Source organism: Anser cygnoides, chromosome 25, assembly GCF_040182565.1.
Source record: "Anser cygnoides isolate HZ-2024a breed goose chromosome 25, Taihu_goose_T2T_genome, whole genome shotgun sequence".
Lineage (NCBI taxonomy): Eukaryota > Metazoa > Chordata > Aves > Anseriformes > Anatidae > Anser > Anser cygnoides.
In genome coordinates, this window is record NC_089897.1 from 5,733,879 (window position 1) to 5,753,784 (window position 19,906).

At 54.5% G+C, this 19,906-nt stretch overlaps 3 protein-coding genes across 8 annotated transcripts; 2 read left to right on the forward strand and 1 right to left on the reverse strand.

Moving 5' to 3' along the window:
- Window positions 1-143: 143 nt before the first annotated feature.
- On the forward strand, window positions 144-3,744 carry LOC106041293 (11-beta-hydroxysteroid dehydrogenase 1-like). Its single transcript, XM_013189608.3, has 6 exons — window positions 144-362; window positions 857-987; window positions 1,474-1,585; window positions 1,704-1,889; window positions 2,170-2,313; window positions 2,694-3,744. The coding sequence occupies exons 1-6, from the start codon at window positions 275-277 to the stop codon at window positions 2,966-2,968; spliced, it is 936 nt and encodes a 311-aa protein (XP_013045062.3). The 5' UTR covers window positions 144-274; the 3' UTR covers window positions 2,969-3,744.
- A 138-nt stretch (window positions 3,745-3,882) lies between these two features.
- On the forward strand, window positions 3,883-18,590 carry TRAF3IP3 (TRAF3 interacting protein 3). Of its 6 annotated transcripts, XM_048070990.2 has the most exons (17): window positions 3,883-4,381; window positions 4,539-4,672; window positions 6,716-7,030; window positions 8,101-8,215; window positions 8,673-8,724; window positions 8,937-8,961; window positions 9,312-9,341; window positions 9,566-9,661; window positions 13,193-13,264; window positions 13,532-13,672; window positions 14,251-14,388; window positions 14,562-14,697; window positions 15,299-15,382; window positions 15,462-15,521; window positions 16,050-16,198; window positions 17,309-17,584; window positions 17,776-18,590. In XM_048070990.2, the coding sequence occupies exons 3-17, from the start codon at window positions 6,764-6,766 to the stop codon at window positions 17,857-17,859; spliced, it is 1,725 nt and encodes a 574-aa protein (XP_047926947.2). In that variant the 5' UTR covers window positions 3,883-4,381; window positions 4,539-4,672; window positions 6,716-6,763; the 3' UTR covers window positions 17,860-18,590. The 6 variants fall into 6 exon arrangements, 5 of the variants coding, with proteins under 5 accessions (XP_047926947.2, XP_066839131.1, XP_047926949.2 ...); XR_010826557.1 differs by lacking the exon at window positions 17,776-18,590 and adding an exon at window positions 16,668-16,771 and having other exon boundaries at window positions 3,883-4,672; window positions 17,309-17,418; XM_066983030.1 differs by having other exon boundaries at window positions 3,883-4,672.
- Window positions 18,591-18,598: 8 nt separating this feature from the next.
- On the reverse strand, window positions 18,599-19,783 carry C25H1orf74 (chromosome 25 C1orf74 homolog). Its single transcript, XM_066983037.1, has one exon. The coding sequence runs from the start codon at window positions 19,716-19,718 to the stop codon at window positions 18,900-18,902; it is 819 nt and encodes a 272-aa protein (XP_066839138.1). The 5' UTR covers window positions 19,719-19,783; the 3' UTR covers window positions 18,599-18,899.
- Between the last annotated feature and the right edge of the window lie 123 nt (window positions 19,784-19,906).

The following is a 19,906-nucleotide window of genomic DNA, read 5'->3' on the forward strand; positions in this document are numbered from 1 at the left end:
GCACCCCTAGAAAACACTCCTGAAATTCACAGCAGGAGCAGGGTGCAAAGGGACAGCCTAAAGTCCAAAGCAACGCTCTCTATTAGGTTAATGTTTGCTAAATTACAGGAAGTACAAAAAGAAGGTCCGATAGGCACCAGCAGCCTTGTGTAAGACAAGAACCAGTTCAGCCCCGCCATCGCTGGCAGCCCAATTCTCACCGTGCTGACACGGCCGCCGGCCCGTGCTCGGAGCCGCGCACTCCGTCCTGCTCCCACTTGGTGCTGGCAGAGGGATGGGTCTGCTCCTGAAGGTCGTCATCCCCTTGATGGGGCTGGGGCTGGCCGTGTATTTTTACTCAGCACCTGAGAATTTCAGCGAGGGTAAGTGATTGAACAGGCAGGCTGCAACCCCAGGCGGCGAGGCTGCTGCCCGCGTGGCAGCGTGGAGCCGAGCAGCCCAGCCTGAGCTGTTCGAGGGCCTTCAAAAGCGCAGCTGGAAGAGCCGAAGTGTGGGGGTGTGGGCTGCAAGGGGGAGCACACGGGTGCTGCAGGTGGTCAGAGCCCCCTGTGCCATGCAGGAGAATGTCACAGGATTGTGCATGGGTCTTCTGGGCTTGCATTCTTAGATCTCAGCACATTAATTAGTTTAGGAAACACGCAGTTATCAATTTTAAACATTTAATCCTTGCCAGCAATGATTATCAGCTCTTGGTATTTTTGAAAGCAGCTCCTGACCGGGCTGGACACAGCTCGAGCCTGTTCAAACTCGGCCGCAGCCCAGGTGGGGTCTGCACCAGCGGCTGCATGGAGGAGCCGCCTGCAGGGGCCTGGGCAGCGCGGGCCATGCACGGCTCTGAGCTCTGCGTCCTCTCCAGAGATGCTCCGGGGGAAGCGGGTGATCGTGACGGGAGCCAGCAGCGGCATCGGGGAGCAGATGGCGTACCACCTGGCACGCATGGGGGCCCACGTCCTGCTCACGGCACGGACGGAGGCAAAGCTGCAGAAGGTGAGCGCAGGCAGCGTGAGGCGGGTGCCCCGAGCACGGCCGTGATCCAGAGCCCCGCAGGCAGGCAGAGCGTTCAGGTGTTCACCCAGACCACACACGCGGGGATGCCAGAGACCCCACACCACCCCACATTACATTTTCAATGCTGGCCGCACCGCATTTCTTCCCCCACAGTCTTCAGCTTTGACCACTGGTTGCCACTGCTGCGGACACCACCAGCCTGCCCGGTTCCTGGTCTGACCAGCCCTTACGCTTTCTCCAAGCCTGAACAGTTTTTGCTTCCACTATGCGACAGAATCAAACTTCAGCAGTCATATTCCTGTTTATAAATATTAAATATTTAGCTCAGGGGGGCCATTAACTCATTGCAGAAACTTCTCTCGAGCAATGTCTCCCCCCGAAGGCAGGGGGATGCTGTGGGACAGGCAGACGCGCTGCCCACCTGCCCCAATCCCCCCGCCAGCGCCGCTCTCGCTGTCGCCGCAGGTCGTGGAGCGGTGCCTGGAGCTGGGCGCCGCGTCCGCCCGCTTCGTGAGCGGCTCCATGGAGAACACCGCGTTCGCCGAGGAGGTGGTGAAGGAGGCCGAGAACACCTGGGGTGAGTGGTGGGTGCTGCCCCTTCCCTCCCACACCACGTTTCGGGGCCGTCCCGGCCACCAGAAAGCAGCTTTGTTCTGAGATGCTGGCTGCCACTAGCAAAGGTGCTCTGCTTCCAGGAGGCCTCGATATGCTCATCCTGAATCACATCGGCTACTCTTACTTCAACTACTTTGATGGGGATGTGGAACACGTACGAAAGCTCCTGGAGACCAACTTCCTCAGCTACGTGGCGATGACCGTGACTGCCCTACCCATGCTGAAGGAGAGTGAGGGCAGCATCGTCGTCGTTTCGTCTGTGGCAGGTGAGTACACGAGGGGCCAGGCTCTCCGTGCCTCGTCCCTCCCTCTGCCTGCTGCGGGGATGAGGGCCGTGAGGCAGAGCCACCCCGACGGGAGCCCAGTGTCAGCACCTGGCTTACATCCTGAATGCACGATACAAGTGCTCTGGGCTTTTACAGCCCCTGCCCTCAGAGATCCTGTATCACAGTATCGTAGCTACTTGAAGGGCAAGAGGAGGGGAGAGCCGTGCAGGTTTGTGCCTGCCCAGCACACATGAACACTGATCTTGTGCCTTTGCCGCAGGTAAAGCCGGTGGCCCGTTTATTGCTCCCTATTCTGCAACAAAGTTTGCCTTGGAAGGATTTTTCAGCTCCTTGCGACATGAGTTCATCATAGACAACGTCAATGTTTCCATCACGCTCTGCATCCTGGGCTTCATTGACACAGGTAAGCTCGATGCCACTGGGGCTTATGGCTTGGGGAGGGCACGTCCAGGCAGAGCCGAGCCCAGCACCACCAGTGCGGGGCTTCACCAGCCCTCTGCCCTGTGCAATTTGGGAAATGGAGCCTCAGCACTAAAAAAAAAAAGAAAACACAAAACAAAACAACCTTTGACTCTGCTACCTTTGCAGTAAACTCACAGGAGGTGGAGATTTATCCTCAGGAGAGGGAGAGGAGCGGGAAGGATATTGCTATCATTTTGCAGCTATTCCATACCCAAGCAGACCCAATCCCCAGCATTTAGGGGTTTGTTAGGAGAAGCTACTGGCACCCTGGTGCCCGCAGCAGCCCCGGTGTGACCCGGCTCCCCTTCTCTGTCCCCCCAGACAGCGCGATGCGGGTGGTCTCGCACGCCATCAGGGCGGCCCCGTCACCCAAGGAGGAGTGCGCGCTGGAGATCATCCGCAGCGGGGCCCTGCGCCAGCGCGAGCTGCACTACCCACCCAGCATCGTGACCGGGATGCTGCTCCTGCGCGGCCTGGCCCCCGACTTTCTCGACACCCTCATCAGGAGCAATGTCATCGTGGAAAATGTCAGGAGAGCACCGCCGCCCCACGGCACCGGGGTGCCCCCGGCCGGCTCCCCGGGGTCGGGGCGTTAGCGCGGCTCCAAGTGCTCGGGGTGGCCCCGCACCGACGCGCCCCACGCGCAGCAGTGTCTCCAGAAAAACCCACCCCAAAACGGCACGTGGGGACGCTTTGTGAAGACAGCACAGCTGGGAACACGGGGCCCCTCCGGAGCTGCCCATGCAAGACGGGACACCAAAAAACGATGACATCGCACAAGAACATCTCTTTTAGTTAGGACGCTTGTAGCCGGCCTCTGCTGATCAAGAGGAGCGTGCAGCAGGGCTCCCCCTCGCCAGCCGTTCTCTTCCCCTGGCTCCACAAAAGCCAAAAAAGCCAGAAATTCACAAGGCTGGAAGCACAGAGGGGTTTGGGAAGCATGCTCAGGCCGTGTGCTTCGCTGCACGTGTTCTCTGCATTTCATTGCATCCTTCTCAAAGGGGGGATGAAGTAAAAGGTAATTAACATGAAAGGCAACTGTGCCCATAGAACACAGCCTCCTGCTTCTGAGGGAAAGATGATGAGATTCAGAGTGGCTCAACTGAAACACAAAAATCTTCAGTGACCTAGTTAAAATTAGATATTTTTTGAAAAAAAAAATAGCAAGAGTTATTTAGACTTGGGGAAGAGGATTATAAAGCAGAACTGCATGGGTTGAGGGCAAAGGGGACCAGGCTCCTGAACAAGGATTTAGGCCAACTCATGCAAAATGACCAGAGAAAGCCACAGGAGAGTGTCTTTGAAATGGAATAGTTTTTTCCTGTATCCTCTCTAGGATGGTCTTTGGAAAAATAAATCTTACATTACTTTATGGCATCCCTAGTTTGAATTTTGCTCCTTCTCCATTTGAGTATGCGCAGAGCCCTTATCAGCATGCAGCTGGTTAAACCGACCTTGCTGCATGATTTGCATTAACACAGCTTTCACTTCTCTAAAGACCTTAATGAATTTCTGCCATTTGTGACCTCTCCTCGGCTGCTGAAATACACTTTTTTTTTCCCTTCCAATCTGCAAGAGGCCTTCAAATAATAGCATTACCGCACTTGGCTAAGTCTGGATTTCTTTACCCCAAAGCAGCCCGGAGAGATTCGGTCAGCCGGTGCCACAGGCAGCTCCTCGGACCAGCGCTCAGCCTCCAAGTGTCAGAGAGCGATAAAGGGAGATGGCCCGAGAGATAACCGCTGGCTCTGCGCGGAGGGAAGCCGCAGCCTTTGGCACCCCAAGATAACCCGGTCCCCCCGTGCCGGGCGCGCGCACCCCCGGCCTCCCCGCCCGCCAGCAGGACAGGAACCGGGGCTGCGGCTTCAACGTTTCCTGTTTGACAGAAAGAAAAAGGGCGAGGGAGCTGCACCGTGAAGTCGCTGGCACCACGATGACAGTGGCAGTGCATTTGCACCCCACAGCCCCGCGCTCGCCCCGCTGCTCCGCGGTGGCCGAGTAGGAGCCGGGTAAGTGCCCGCGGCACCGGGCTGCCGGCGCTGCCCTGCTCAGCGCCGCGCACCTTTTTTCCACTTTTTTCACCCCGCTCGCAGCCTACATGATTGACACGGGGAGGCTGTAACATGAACCGGCAAGAAACAATTTTTTTGTTTGTTTCCCTTGAAGCAAGAAACGTTAACAACTTGGAAAGCAAAGATAGAGGACACGTTTGTTAATTAGAGAGGGTGATTTGGGGTAACAGAAGAAGGAAATAAAGTATTAGCTTGTCAAGAAGGCCTCAACAGTTTGCTCAGCTTGGGGTGAGTAATGGACCGCGCATTTCTTTAAGCTTTACCTTGCTTTAAAGCCCATTTTGAGTTAACCGAGGCTCTGTGAAAGCCGTCGGTGGGATGGCCGGGCGGGCTGGGAGCGGGGCTGCGCTGCTTGCCACCGAAGGAGCCGGATGGCCAAGGCCTGGGTGCACCATACAATTAGGCCACTTCTGAAATTACGAAAACCGAATCAAAAAAAACCATTTTTATCATGTCCTGAAGAGGTCGGAGCAGGTTTGTCTGCAGATACTTGTTTTGTCCCAAGCTGTGCAGCTTGCTGGGCGTTCAGGCAGCGTGCTGTGGGGTGCAGGTGGGCGCCCAGGGCAGCCTGGCGGGGTGAAGCTGCTCGCCTGGCCCTGCCGTGCCCACCGGGCGAGGGGACGCAGGCGTGTGAGCACAGAGGGGAAAGGCCCAGCTGGACACAGCGGGGTCATTACGGTACGGACACGAAAGCTGCACGGAGATAAGCTGCTTAGCCTCTCGTGGCCCCAGACCCCTTCAGCTCAAAGTGCATCGCAGTAAGAAACACCCAAACAGCGCAACACTGGTGGGACCCTTCAGTAAGCTTAAGCTAAAATTAGAGACGATTCAGAAGCCATTTGAAGCTTCAAAGAGCGGAATATGCAAACAAATATGAATGCAAAGCTCAGCAAGCGCCGCCTCCTCTTTCAGAAGCGCTCGGCTGCAGGGCACCACGGCCCCACGCCCCGGCGGGCCGTGCGCTCGCGGCAGCGTGCTGCCAGCTGCGGGCTGCTGGAGCTTCCCGAGCCCCGAGCAGGATCGGCCCCGGCAGCACCGAGCGCAGGCCCCGCAGTGAGCAGTGGGTGCTAGCGACGTGCCTGTATGATGGCACATCCCAACAGCAAAAAGACCAAAGGAGCAGATCTTACTGCAGACTAAAAAGACATGGAAGTGTTACATACGTAAATGGGTTTTTACTTGCTCACATTTTCCCCTCCCATTAGATGTAATGACTTCCTAATTGCTTGAGACAGAATGACACCAATGAATTTTCTTTTTTTTTCCTCCTTCCTACATTAACATGGCTTGCTAGACATGAGAACAAAACCCCACATGCAACATGGCCCCAGGCTGACTAGGGACAAGGACCAGAGCCCGGGACCCTCCCAGCTGTGCTCCCAGAATGGCAAGCCCCTTCCCCACCGATCGGTGAGGGGCAGGAGGGGATGCGATGCTCGCTCGAGGGAGGAAGGACAGGCAGCTGCAGGCAGTTATCCCTCGGCTTTCTCTTTGACTGATGCAGAGGCAAAGGTCCAAATACAACCAAAGCCCTGTAAAAATGAAAGCATGGGTGTCTGGCAGCCATGCAAAGCTGGAGGACAGCAGCACCCGGCAGCTGGGCTTTTTGGGGAGCGGGGCACCCCAACCTGCAGGGCGCTGCCAGGTTCTGCACCCCAAAACACCCCCGGGCCCACAGCCGCTGGCTGCTCCTGGCCCCTCTGCGCACAGGAAGGCAGCCACCACTCAGAAACGCAACACCACTGCTCGAGGCGTGAATTACTCAATGGCGAGGCTATTTTTGGAGCTATTGAAAAAGTAGGGCAAAAGATAGGCACGCTTTAAAACTTTACTACAGAAACAGCAGCAGCTATTGTTCTTCCTGTGTTTCTATCATTTTCCTTCGATTGCCTAAAAAAAAAAGGTAACAGCACGCACACAAAAATTAGTCTGAACAACGGAGGGATTTTATTTTATCGGGAAAACAGTTCTCCCAGAGGAAGCTGTGGAAGCAGTACTACTTGGTAGTGAAGGCAACTTCATGAGCTTGAGCTCACTGTTTGCAATTCTGCTCCAAGCATCCCCTGGGTCAGCAGCCACCCCACTGAGGAGCAAAACCAGAGCGGGATGTTTTATGTTGTCAGCACATGCGAGCTCATTTTCCATGAACACCACTCTCGTCCACTGGACAAGAACTCCAGAATTAGTCTGTCTACAAATATGTCACATTTATTTAGCCTCAGAAATGCTTGTTTTTCACTCAAATCATGTCTTGCCCCTTGGTTTTGGCAGGACGAAGTCCGCAGGGCTGTGGTGGTGGCCCGGCAGCGCAGCCCCAGCATGATCAGCCCTCCCGAGCGGGCCCGGCCACGGCGCGCGGGCGAGAGCTACGAGGAGAAGTGCGAGCGGCGGCACGAGACGCGCGAGGCCTTGCGGCGGCGGAGCCACCCGCCGAGCTGCCGCCGGCCCGGGCGGGCGGCGGAGGAGCTGCCGCAGAGCCCGAGGCAACGCGAGTTCCTCCGGAGGAGAAACCTGTCGAGCACCGCGGTGGGGGCTCCCGGGGGCCCCCGTGCACGAGGGGACCCCAGCCCGCCCGGCCTGCTGCAGGTAACGCCAGCCCCGCGGGCAGCTCCGTTCCTCCGGTGCCCGCTGCAGCACGGCGGCTGCTCGCCAACTGCAGCTGCATTGAGACCCAAGCCAAAGTGCAAAGTGAGAATGCACCCACAAAAACCTCGCGTTTCCTTAACGCTGCGGAGTCAGGCAAGGGTAAACAGTGATGCCTCCCTCCCAGTGCGTTCCTTTCCTGTTTTCCAAGCTAAACTTGAACCAGATGGAGTGTTACTGCCATTCCTCTAAATACAGCCCCACGTCCTAGCTGCCAGACTAGTTTTGCACTTACATAAATTACTTTTCCCTCATGAAAACTGCACTCTGAACACCTGGCTTCCCCCAGCACCTTCTTTATCGAGAGCGAGGACGCTCTGTGGTCCCGCTGCCTGCCCAGTGCTGCCCAGCTAACGGCAACCCCGAGAGTCAGAATATTTACAGAAAGGTGCGATGCAAGACACCCCAGAGTCAAACAGATTCCCTTCTAAATTTGTATCCCATGCAAAATGAATAATTCCCCTGGCACGGTGCAAGTTCATCCCAGGGGCTTTGTGAACTTACACGAGCAGAGACAGTGGAAGGCGAGGTGCCAGTGGGACACCAGGACACCCTCGAGCTTCCCTTGCAGCACGTGGGCACGGAGAGCAGTCACCTCCCGCTGCCACTTGGCTCAGGGGTTTAATCGCACACCAGGCAGCAGGAACTCAGGGCAGGCGTTCACACACACACAGCCCCTGTGCAGTTTCTGTCCAGGACTCACTGCCATGGGGAGCAGAGCTCTGCTCCATGGCAGCCAGGACCCAGCCCCTGCAGGTCCTCATCGTTTCCAAAAACATCAAGGCACTTCAGGGTTCCTTGTCCTGGTCCACCCAGCAGGCTTTCACCTGCTCCCCTACAGAGTTTTGGTGCTGCTACAGCCAAACCAGCAGGTCCACATGGAAACAGCCCTGGTTTCTCAGCATCTCTTTGATGCTCTTCCCTGGCCACTGGAGGTACAAATCCTGACCCAGCCACAACTCCTAGCCCTCTGTTTCAGAGAGACCCTGACACAAGCCACCCTCTTGTTCCAGCGCCCGTGGAGCCACCCCGCATACCCCCCCGTGCTCTCCCCGCTCAGCCTCGGCAGCCCCCTCGACGTTTCGGCAGAAGCCACCCCTGGGCCACGCGTCTCCACAAACACCCAAGGTAGGTGAGGGATGCTCAGTGGTCGCAGGACAGGAGCTGAGTGCTTTCCTCCAGCCCCGCAGTCCCACGGGGCCGTTCAGCACCTCCTGCAGCCCCGCGGCTTTACCATCCCGGGCTGAGCATCCCCACCAGGCTGCAGGCGTTAGGAATATCTCCTTGTCAGCCGGCCCGCAGCTCAGTGAGCAGAGCTCCCCAGCAGGTGCTCTGTGCTCAGGGCTCCCTGCAGCTGCCCCCAGTTATCCTGGGGCATGCGGGCTAACTGCAGGCTGCAGAATTACGCATCTCTTTCCCCCTGAGCCCAGCAGCTCTCTGCTTCTTGTCCCTGCTGGGCTGGGCACTGGTTAAGCATCTACTCCCCCCCGCCCAGACATTGTGCCCTTTTGGAGAGTCTAGAGAAGAGCTCCAGGGCCCCTCCATGGCAGGGCGTCGGGCACATCCTCTCGCTTTATTTTCACAGGAACTCAGACGCTCACAAGCACAGCGGTGAAAGACTCGAGCCAGCAGACAGAGTAAGCCGCATCCCCCCGCCTGCCCCGTGCTGTGGGCTCAGGCCCCACGAGGCCGCCTCGCAGGGCCCAGCCTGTGCCCCTTCCCTGCGTGCGCTCTGCGAGCATCCACGCGCTGCTCCAGCCGGGGGGAGAGGCTGGTGCCCGGGCTATGGGCTGCTTCAGAAGCCTGCCTCACCTTCACCTCACTTACGTGCTTTCTTTTTCTATTTCAGCTGTGGAACAGCGGTTTTAAATAAGGTAAGCAAAACACATGGATGATAGACTTGAACTCCTGCAAAAGAGCACAATCTCTAAAATTTCTGACCAGAACACCAACTGGTGCTAAATTTCCATGGCTTCCTGAATAACGACACAGCTACTCCAGGCGCTGCATGGCAAAGATGCCATAAGGAACTGCAGAAAGCATTTCCGCTTCCCCGGAGGAAGCAGCCAACCCACCCCAGCAGGGTCCGGCCCTCCCTGTGCGCTCTGAAGCCCTCTGTTAACTGCACTTGATTTTGAAACGTTTGGATTTTGCAGCCAGTTCGTTAGATGTTTATGAACTGAAACAATCCCGTGGACTGAAACATTTCCCCTTTCCCTTCCAGGAAATCATACAGCTGTCCAGCTACCTGAAGGTAGGCACCACGCACTGTAAGTGCTTCCCTGGAGAGCAGCAGCCCTCGAGCAAGTACAGCCATACGTTTATTTGTTATTAATCAAAGGGGTGCCACGTGCCCAGTGTTAATGCTGCCAAGAAAGCACACGGACAAGCTGCCGGACCCAGGGACACCCCGAGCCCCAAGGGCATGGGGCAGGAGCCAGGCATGGGGCTGCCTGACCCCGCTTCGCTTCCCCACAGGAGGCCCTGCACCGCGAGCTGCTGCTGAAGCAGAAGATGGTGATCCTGCAGGAGCTGCTCTCCACGCTGCTGCAAGCCTCCGAAAAATCCTGGCAGGTACCAGGCGGCTGCTGGGGCTGGGGAAGGCTTTGCCACGGCAGGGACCGGCTTGCCCATGCCAGCAAAAAACCCCACATGCCTCCTTTTCCAAGTTCTAGCTCTGCTTGGCCTCAGTGCTTTACAGGTTGGAGATGCTGCGGGTCTGAAATGCAGCAACGTTGCGACCGGGAAGACGAGGCACTGTGCCGGATTGGAAGCAGCCGCTTGCTTTTCCTCCTTCCTTGCTCTCCCCTTCCTTTTCAGGGCAGGTTGAACACAAACTCAGAAAAAAGTTAGGGGGTTACGTTGCTTGATTTTTTCCCTTTCATCCCCCACAAAAAAATTGCAACAGCATTTACCTTGCTTTCAGATTAACAGAAGGTGTAAAACCCTTCTCTTCTGTAAAGTTCTGAGTTTTTTTAAGCACTTGTTTTTCCCACCTTTGCTCAAGTAAAAAGACAGTAGAAGTAGTTAAGTAGGGGGGAAAAAAAAAGAGTGAATCCAAGCAACCACCTTCCACCTTGTTTTTCTCCCAGTCAAGTCTTAAACATTTTGAACCAAATTTTCCTGGCCAAAATACAAATTTTAGCTGCCCCAAACTGGAGCACCTGCCCAGCCTGGGGTATGCTGCTGAACTGTGGCCATGCATCGAGCCCTTTCCCCACAGCTCAGACAAAATCCTCCAGGCAGCACTGAGCTAGGGCTTCCTCTCCTCCTCATTGTGTCAGGAGGTAAGATGAAGGTGATGAATTTTAGGACTCATTTTATGGTGACCCGTGAAGTGCTTTAAGTAGTGTTATTAAATCAACTATTAATATACCGTTTGTTGTGCCATCAAAAAAAAAAATGGTTTGAAGGTTCTGTTGGGGCAGAAAAGCAAACGATAGGATGAGATGCTGTAAAAAAAAAATGTGTTAGATGTACTGTGGTTAGAAACTTCCGCCTTCGCTTGCTTCTTCAAATATAATGCGAGCAGGAAAAAACACTGACACACACTGCAGGAAGTAGCCATGAAACCTCAGATTAGAAACAGGTGGGTGCACTTTGCTTCTTGCTATCTCTGCTGCAGAAGGGAGGCTTTGCTGCTGCCTCTTGCCTTCAACCTTTCATCAAGGACTGAAAAGTAACTCACTGCTGGCTCTGCAGCCACTGGGGGAAGGCAGGGGCTGTGCTGGGAGGGGGCCAGAGGGGCAGGGGCTGCTCGGGAGGCGCGGACGGGTCCAGCAGCGTGAGCCGTGTCCGGGTGGGATGCCCCATGTGTGCTGCAGCAGCTTTTAAATCCTTCCCAATGAGCCAGCAGTAACTCTTGAAATGGCCACACAGTTGTTTTTGAGTTATTGTACGTGTTCCTGGGTGTTTCTGGTTTGATGGAGCAAATGAATGCTGTGCAGGAGGATGGGAGCATCGTTACCCCGCAGGGATGGGTCCCCCATTCCTCCTCCCCGCGGTTTTACCTCCAGGCTGGAGCCTGTCCCACCACAGGTCCGGCACTCGGACCCCATCGGTTGTACAACTTGCTTCGTTGATTCAAAAACACTGCCAGGTGCAGGAAGCTAAGTCAGTCACCCCACGGTTATTAAGAGTAGTTACTTCTGAGCTGTTCTCTTCTTAAAGAAAATTATTCCTTTAAATCATTTGCTTCCCTTTCTGAGCTCTAAAGTTGAGCCTGGCTCTTGGAAATGCCTTAGAGCCCTGCTGATTTTAAGCCCTTTGTCATATCCTGTGCATTACTGTGACTTTCTGGACCCATTTTACTAGCACAGGCATCAAATTTGGGCAAAACGGAAGTCCTCCAGAAACAGCACTTAAAATTATCGCTTTAAACCAGCTATTTAAAATGGCTAACAGAAAGGAGTATCAGAGAAAATTCACCAGTCACAGGACAGCCAGACCACTGCAGCTGCTGGCTAAAAACAGTTTTAAAGATGTATATGGCACTTAGATGACAGCCACAGAGAAATGCAGAATAGTTTTCAAGCAAAGGTTTTGGAGCTGCCCAGTCTGGTAACTTCAGACTCGAGGGCTTTGGTGAATTCAAATCCAGCATTTGCAGAAGTGGCCACATTTTGAACACCAGCCCCAGTCCTCTCCTCTGACTGCGTTTTTGTCCTTGGGCTCTCATGCAAGGATCCTCAGGTGGTGTTCAAGACAGCATCACGTGAGACACTGCAGAAGACAGGAAAAAAACAACCGCCATCTGACAGCGGTAGCAATAAGGTTTTGTTATTGTGGGGTGGTTTGGGATGGTTTTTTCTGGGGGTAGTGGTGGTGCTTTAAACCAGCTCCTTTCATGTCCATAATCATCAGCACAAGGGCTTGCCCAAGATTAGCTCACACAACTTTTCTGGTCAGAGGCACGACTTCTCATGCCCTCCCACGCATGTGCACAAACCCACTCGCCCCTTGCCCACATGCTGTTCTGGCAACAGGCAGTTTGTTCCATTTAGGGAAATCTCAATACCGTATGTTCTTTCACCAATTTGTAAGCTGTATCCTCATTAAAGGAGTTTGCCAGCACACTTCTGCTCCCAAGCGTAGGAAGGGCCTGGTGCTCCACTGCCTGGTACTTTGCACAGTCATTTACATCTGTGCACAAGGGCTGTGAACCACCGCCACCCCCCTCCCCTGTGAACCTCTGCGGAGAGCAGAACGAAATGAACTGCAGAGCAAAGTTAGGCGTAATATTCCGCATTTAAAAATGCTCTTCAAAATTCCACCTACTTTCTAAGGGGATATAGCCTTCAGGTTTTATTGTATTAACTGAACTGGGAAGCTTTATTCTTTGGGACTGTAAACTGACTTCTGTGCAAATCTGAACAGTGCTAAGACACCAGAGAGTCTGGTTTTGCTTGGGTCTGACAGCTCTTCCCGTAACATCAAGGAGTTGCTTATTCAGAGGCTTGACTTCAAACAGCAGCAAGCAGAGATGATACCGATGTTCTCAGTATCAGTGGTGGAAAAACAGCCTACGTGAACCCTTTGCTAGAAATTTTATCTGAATTTGCATGCAGTCTGGTTACACAAAACCTAAGTAAAAAGTCTGACTAACACTGAGAGGAGATGATAATAGGGAAAATGAATCACCACTGCTGCCATCCGTCCCCCTGCCCAGCTGCTCGATGTCACAGCGCAGACCCGGGCCATTTCCCAACGGCAGCAGCAGGAGCAGAGCCGGCACCCGCCGGGCTGCAGGCACCGAGCGGCACGGGCAGGAGCAGGGAGCATGGCCTGCAGGACAGACAGCAGCCGTGTGTCCCACAGCCCCATCCCGCCTGGCTGAAATCGCCTCCTCTTAGCTTCTCCTACTGCAGGCGCCCACACTCTGCTTCCACAGGGTTTTCCAATGCGTAAAGGTTTTGCTTCCCCCGTAACCCACCTATTCTGGGATTGCGAAGGATTATTTGAACTCAGAGCACTGAAAAGATTTTGACCAAATTTAGCCACAACATAGAAGAAAAGGGGGAAAGAGAACAAACAAGCTAACAAAACATCAGAGGCATATTGTATAACTTGTGATTTACACACGCTGGGCCAATTGTTTTTCCCCAGGGTCAGCTGAACGAAGACAAACTGAAGTGCAAACTAAGGGCCCTTGAAAATCAGCTGCAGGCCTGCACCCAGGTAATGCCTGATTCTCTGAGAAACAAACACGGGTGAAGAAAGGCATGAAAATGAAATACTGAATCATGTAATTAGGTTGGGTCTCAGTTTCCAGAGCAATCTGATTAGATATGGATCTGAAAAGTATTTCTCCTCTTTGCTGAAGCAATGTTTCACAGCAAATTAACAGTAGCGCTTACACACTGCGGATTTGCTAACATTCAGGCTTAGCAAGATTAGGAATATGCCAGATAAGACCCTTTGAGCACTTCTGTTCCTCCATTAAAGAGTTACTCAAAGGAGTGCGTGAAGAAGATCCTGATAGAGATGGAGGACCAGAAGCAGACCTACGAGCAGAAGGCAAAGGAGGCGCTTCAGAAGATGCTCGAGGACAAACTCCAAGCAGAGCAACAGCTGCAAAACTCTCAGGTAAGAGACGTGTTTTACACCTGATTGTTTTTTAAGTTACTGAGCAAGGTCAGTTTAGTGCCAACCAGTGTTCACATAAGCCCCACATCAGGTTATTAAGAACAGCACATCTGGAGACACACCGCTGCGCGGCAGTTGGAAGTGTGTTCCCTTCCCTGCACCGCTCCTCACCCCATCCCCTCCCCGTGCCCACCGAGCCACAAGCCGCACGCAGCATCCAGCACGTGAGGTCTCTGGAGATGCTTTCTCTGGTGTGACTTAACATCAAAACAGCTTTTCCCCAGGAGGCATCCTGCGGGTCAAAGCAAACTGCTGGCGAGTATTTTCGGGACGCTAACCAAACCGTGTCCCAAATCCTACCGGCCTTCCCCATCCCCACAGAGGCTCAGAGCCGCAGGTGCTGCCCAGCAGTGAGCCTGCAGCAGCCACCCCTGCAGCAAACCCCGCTGCCCACCCAAGAGCTTCAGATCCATGCCAGGTTACGCCAGGTTGGAGCAGCGTGAGGCTGGCCTCCCACTGGCCTCCCGCGGCACAGTCCCACGGGCAGCAGGTCCACGTGCAGTCCCCGCTTCCCCCAGAGATGCCTGGAGGTGACGAGGGAGGACCTGGCCCTCTGGAAGGTGCACTACACCACGCTCAAAGCCGAGTGGACCCAGATGACCAAGACGCAGAGCGAGCTCGAGAACAACCTCCACGTTCTGCAAAGCAAACTGCAAGTACGTCAGCTCCCCTGCGGGAACGGCACCATCGCCCACTGAGCCCGCTTTTTCCACCTAATTTAAAAAAAAAAAAAAAAAAAAACACTTTGGTGGAGCACAATTACTCCATCCTCCTCAATTCGGGTGCCCCCCCACGTGCCCCCGCTGACACCAGGCTCCTCTCGCCCCAGCACACGGCGGCGCAGAACGAGCAGCTCCAGCAGGCCCTGGACCACCTGCAGCAGGAACACGCCGAGCTCCAGCAGAACGCGAGCGCCTTGCAGGAGGACAACCAGCTCCAAGCCGAGCACATCAGCTCCATCGAAGGTACCGCGCAGGGGGACGGGGCCGCTCAGAGGGCAGCTATAAAGCAAATACTCATAAAGGCCTGATCCTGACAGCCAAGCACACCCAGAACAATCTTCCTCTGAATGCACTGCACATCTCAGCTTGCAGAGAGCCTCTGGTTTCCAAAAAGAGCTCCTAGAGTAGTTTCCAACCAGATTAGAGGTGTTTCAGGAAAGCCAAGTGACTTCCCAAGAAGAAACAGTGGAATGGGAAACCTAGAAAGTCAAAGATCAGTAAATGTTTTGCATGGCTATTTTAAAACAGAATTAACGAACACTAGATGGGTGGCAGTTCAGCTTTCATAATAGTCTCACTCAAACAGGTTTAAAGTACATTCAATTAATTTATTCATGATTTAAGATACACTAGAAGAAGCTACCAAAACTGCAAGTGCAATTAATAGCTAAAAATTACATTCCTTCAGAGATTAAATTTCAGTGCACCCAACAATAGCCACTCCACTTTACGCATTTGGAGAAAGGGAAATCTGCCATACTTGCATAAAAATACACGGAGATTTGTATCAACCTTGATTTTCTTATTGTTATTATTTCAGGTTTTCTTACTGTTATTATTTCAGGTAAACTGCAAAAAGAACAAAATCAGAAGCTAACATTACAAAGCCAGAAGCTATCCTTGGAGGCAACGATCAGCCACTTGCACAGTAAGTAACACAAAGAAGCACAGCACGAAAGACCTGCGTTGGTGCTGCGGCCAGTGACGGTGACTTTTTGTGTTCTCAGACTTGATGCAGAACCAGACCAACAAGCGGCAAATGCAGGAAGCGATGGTGCAAAGGAAAGGTCAGCAAACTTTCTAACTCCCATCTAGCACTCCTCTAGCTGGACATGGGAATGTTAAAAGTGACTCTAGGAGAAGTCTTTATTTGTTTAGAATAAAGGATTATTTTAAAACTGTGTGAAATTAGTTATATTTTGTTAGTTAACCTTAAAATTCAAGTGTATTTATGATGGCAAGCACTTAAAAAAATAAAGGGATTTCATTGCAAATTCTACTTCAGTGGCTATACTTTTTTAAAAATATATAGATTTATAGATAGATTCCAGTTTGTAACTGCAATTACAGCTGTACTTGAAGCAATAAAAGGCATTTTAACTCTCCCTCCCTTCCATTTCTGGCAACTACTAGGAAATACTCCTCTAAAGATTATTAACTTGCATCTGCAGGAGAGGCAAGCCTATGATAACTAACTCAGCTCCTCTCTGTGCATAGCATGCAAATATTATCTTTAAACTGTGCTGAGTATACAAGATAGAAAACGAACTGAGAGCCAGGACCTGTTTCTCATCAGAAGCCTGACTGTTTTCTAGATCAGGTTTTCACCACGCAGAGCCCACCTCTCACTCCTGCCAAGGAAACACAAAATGCTCTGTTAAAGCACCCTGAGGAGGAGGCAGAAGAAAGCCTGAAGGCTGAGATACAGAAAAGGACATCCCAGCTTACAGCAAAGGAGAACGAGGTGAGGAAGCACTGAGTCACGGCTGGGATGGAGTCACCCTGCTAGGGACTGAGCTCCCAGGAGCGAGCAGGAAAACAACCCATTAAAGCTGCTGAAGGCAGCCGGAGCTCCAGACTGCTCCTGGTACTTGCTCCAAGGATTACCTTTGCTGAATTTTTCTTTTGATACCAGCCTCAGCTAAAGCCCACAGCACGTGTGCACAAGGCGGGGGCACCGAGCGGCTTTGTGAGCAGGGCCACTGCTTCAGCAGCTCCGGCTGAGCCTCTGCAGGTGAACCCAGTTCAGGGAGAGAAATAGGGAAAAGCCAAAGCCACGCTTTAAGAGCTGAAGTCCTGAGCACGAATGAACCAGAGGAAAAGAAAAGGTTCACAAATAACACGAAGGGTCTGCTAACACTAAAAAACCAAACAAACAAAATCAACAACATGAAACTTGACCACAAAAAACTCAGTTTCCTGACCTCTTGCAGGTTCTCTTCCATATTAAGGACTACTTCAGGACACAAAACCAGCAGCACTAACTGCGCCCTCTACCCGCCACCAACAGTCCTCTATTTCTTACAGTACAATTTAGGTAATGGGGATTTACGAAAATAAGATTTGCAACATTGCATAGCAGACCTGAGAACGGCACAGGAGGAGGAGTTGTCCTACAGCCCGACCCCAATGAGAGCACCAGCGGTAGCAGGCATCACCCTGCCGCAGCTGGGGACGGAGTTTGTAAAGTGCAACCCCAGCAATAGGGACCAGATGCGGGGACCAGCTGCAGGTGCTGGGGATGCAGGGCAGCCAGCACCCAGGAGGTGCCAGGGTCTTGCACCGTGTGGGTGTTTGGGACTGAGGGTGCTCTCCGGGATTTGGGGATGTGCAGCATGACTGAGGCACCTGCCCCATATGTCCCACTGCTCTCACAGAGCAAAATGAACCCCCTCCCGTGATTTTATACCCCATTCTACCTCCTGACCTACACACGCGTGGTCAGAAAAAAAATAGCTATTGCTGTTTTCTCCCATGAAAGATGGCAGCGAAAGCAAACAGGTCACGGGATGGGAATAACCAGGGCATGGCCTGTGTCACCATGTAACACTGAAATCTGCTCTGTCCTGTGCAGGTATATGTGGGCACACAGGTGGCAGAAGTGAAAATCCCCCATCACCAGGCTGCCCGTGCGCAGGCGAAGAGCCACGGCTGCTGCGGGAGCCCTGCCGGTCTCGGTGTGCCCGGCCCCGCGGGGCTTGCTCCTGCTAACGCCCCCGCTAACGTCCCCTTGCAGTGCCAGGAGCTGCGCGCCGAGCTGGAGGCCCTGAGCGAGGAGTACCGCTCCTGCCTGACCAGGCTGCGCCAGTGCCGGGACGAGCTCAACCACGTCCAGAGCAAACCGGCGAAGGTGGGAGACGTTCCTCGCCCCAGCCCCGCAGCACGTGTTCCCAGAGCTTCCCTGTTGTTTGTTTCCACGTTTGTCTGGGACAATTCTCCCGTTTATTTGGGCTGTGTTTAAAGATGAATGACGTCTGTTAGGAACAATGAGAAGTTTCTTCTGCCCACCAACTTCCTGGTAATGCTTGCTTCTCTTTGCAGAGACAGCGTGGTAACTGGCTCCCTCTTCTGCTGGCAGTGATAGCAATGGCCATGGCTGCCTTCCTCGCAAACTACCGACCGTGAGGCACCTTCTCAACGACTTCTGTTCAGAACTGACTTCTGCTTCACCAGCGGCAACGGGCGATGCACCTTCTGCTGCTCTTGCACTTATCTGGTTCATATCCTGGGCTGGTCTCACTCCAGGCAAACTGACACGGCTCCATTAGACACAGGGAGATTGCCCCTTCCCTTCACTGCTTTGGTTATTCTTCTTCAGCTCAAGATTGCACTGCCCAGTTCCTGCCAAGGGACAAAACCACTCAAACTGACACTCAAACAGCTCATGGGGGGTGGGAGAGACAGGGCAGCAGGGACCCCTTGTCCCATGTGTTTGGGAACCATATATATATGTTTAGAGAAGTACTCAATTCCCTTCATTTTTTGTCTCTGTGCATGGGAAACACAGAACCCTGGACCATTTCTTAATGCTATCTGACAAAGAACTGGTGCTCAGAGGGGCTTTCTATATCACCCCCATGAACCACCCATCCCAAGCAGCTTCCCCACCACCGGCCTGCCTGGCCCAAGTTCAGCCACCATTCCTCCAGCCTGCCAGCAGCCTGTCTCATGGCAGCATCCCCACAGCTGTGTCCACTTCCTTCATGGTCAGCGCCACATTAATTCAATGGACAGTGTTTTTCATCCCCTTTCGGAGCCGTACAGCCAGTTTTATGGCAGCACCCATCCCTTGTTCAAGTGCAGGCTCAGCTGAGGTGTGTGAGACCACATCATAGGAGTACTAAATACAGCATGGAGCCTTCAATAAACTTTTTTTTTTTTTAAATGTAGTGTTACCATTTTTTATTAATCTCCAGTTGTTTGCCACAAATAAATATACCCGACAGAGCACAGTCAGGATCCAGGCTGTGGAGCAGCTCTGGGTGCATTCACCCACATACTTGGGATGTGTGTGGACTTGCAGCAACTGGCCTGAGCGCTCGGGGCCCAAACTGCCACAGCACAGCCCCCAGGGCTTGGGGCCTCTCGAGAGCCTCTCGGTGAGTTTCTCACCTCGCTCCCTGAGGCACGTGAGGCATACAGTGGAAAGTCAGCATGTGTTTGTGTTATAAGGCCACTGCTGGAAGCGACACCACCTCGCTTGAAATGCAGAGGTCCACAAAGTCACTCTGTGCGCGGAAATTGTCTCTCAGGTCGTCGCACCAGGCGTCCAGCACCTCCCGCAACTCCTCACGGAGGCTCTCGGGGATGCTGAAGGAGTAGATCTGCACCGCGAGCCCGCCCTGGATCCGGGGGCAGCGAGCCCACACCGTGAACACCCTGAGCGGCGTCAGCGCCAGGCAGTTCTCGCCGCCCTCCTCCGCGGGGAAGTGGTAGGCGGCCGGGTAGCCCAGCAGCACCCCGAACACGGTGCAGAGGTTCCAGCCGGCGGGGACGACCTCGCTGCAGGAGACGGGGCCGGCAGTGGCCTCCTCGGCGGCCTCCAGGTGGGCCAGGAGGGCGGCGAGGTGGCCCCTGATGGCCTGGGCCTGGGCCGGCCCGCACAGAGCGGGGCCGCCCCTCGCCGCCGCCACGTCCACGAAGGGCCCGGGGCGGCAGCGGAGCGCGGCCTCCAGCCGCCGCCGGGCGCTGCCGGGGTGCAGCAGCAGCGCCGAGCCCCCGGCGCCCAGCAGGTGCAGGCGGCGCGGGGCCAGCCCGGCCTCCCGCAGCCGCGCCAGGTAGCGCCGGAGCTCGGCGGGGCCCGCGGCGCCGCAGTCGTACAGCAGCGCCGGCTTCAGCCCCGCCGCCACCGCCAGCACCTCCCCGGCCAGCTGCAGGGCTCGGGATGCCGGCAGCCGCCGCCGCCGCCGCCCGGTCCCGGCCCCCAGCGCCTCCCGCGCCGCCGCCACCAGCTGCGGGGCCGGCAGGGGCTCCAGAGGCTCCATCCCCCCGGAGCGGGCCGCGAGCGGCAGCCGCGGCCCGGCACCAGGCTTCCGGGCCGGCCCCCGGCTCCGGGGCGGAGCGGAGCGGCCTTCCCGGGGCGGAGCGGCCTAGGCCGGCGGCCCGGCCCCGTAAACACGGAAGAGGGCGCTGAGGGGGCGCTGCTCTCATGGTGCCGGTCGCTGGAGCTTAG

Coding starts and splice junctions, on each gene's coding strand:
- LOC106041293 (XM_013189608.3), top strand. CDS start 275: ATGGGTCTGCTCCTGAAGGTCGTCATCCCCTTGATGGGGCTGGGGCTG. Junction 363..856: donor ACCTGAGAATTTCAGCGAGG/GTAAGTGATTGA, acceptor CGTCCTCTCCAG/AGATGCTCCGGGGGAAGCGG. Junction 2,314..2,693: donor CCTGGGCTTCATTGACACAG/GTAAGCTCGATG, acceptor CTGTCCCCCCAG/ACAGCGCGATGCGGGTGGTC.
- TRAF3IP3 (XM_066983030.1), top strand. CDS start 6,764: ATGATCAGCCCTCCCGAGCGGGCCCGGCCACGGCGCGCGGGCGAGAGC. Junction 7,031..8,100: donor GCCCGCCCGGCCTGCTGCAG/GTAACGCCAGCC, acceptor CTCTTGTTCCAG/CGCCCGTGGAGCCACCCCGC. Junction 16,199..17,308: donor TTACAGCAAAGGAGAACGAG/GTGAGGAAGCAC, acceptor TGTCCTGTGCAG/GTATATGTGGGCACACAGGT.
- C25H1orf74 (XM_066983037.1), bottom strand. CDS start 19,718: ATGGAGCCTCTGGAGCCCCTGCCGGCCCCGCAGCTGGTGGCGGCGGCG.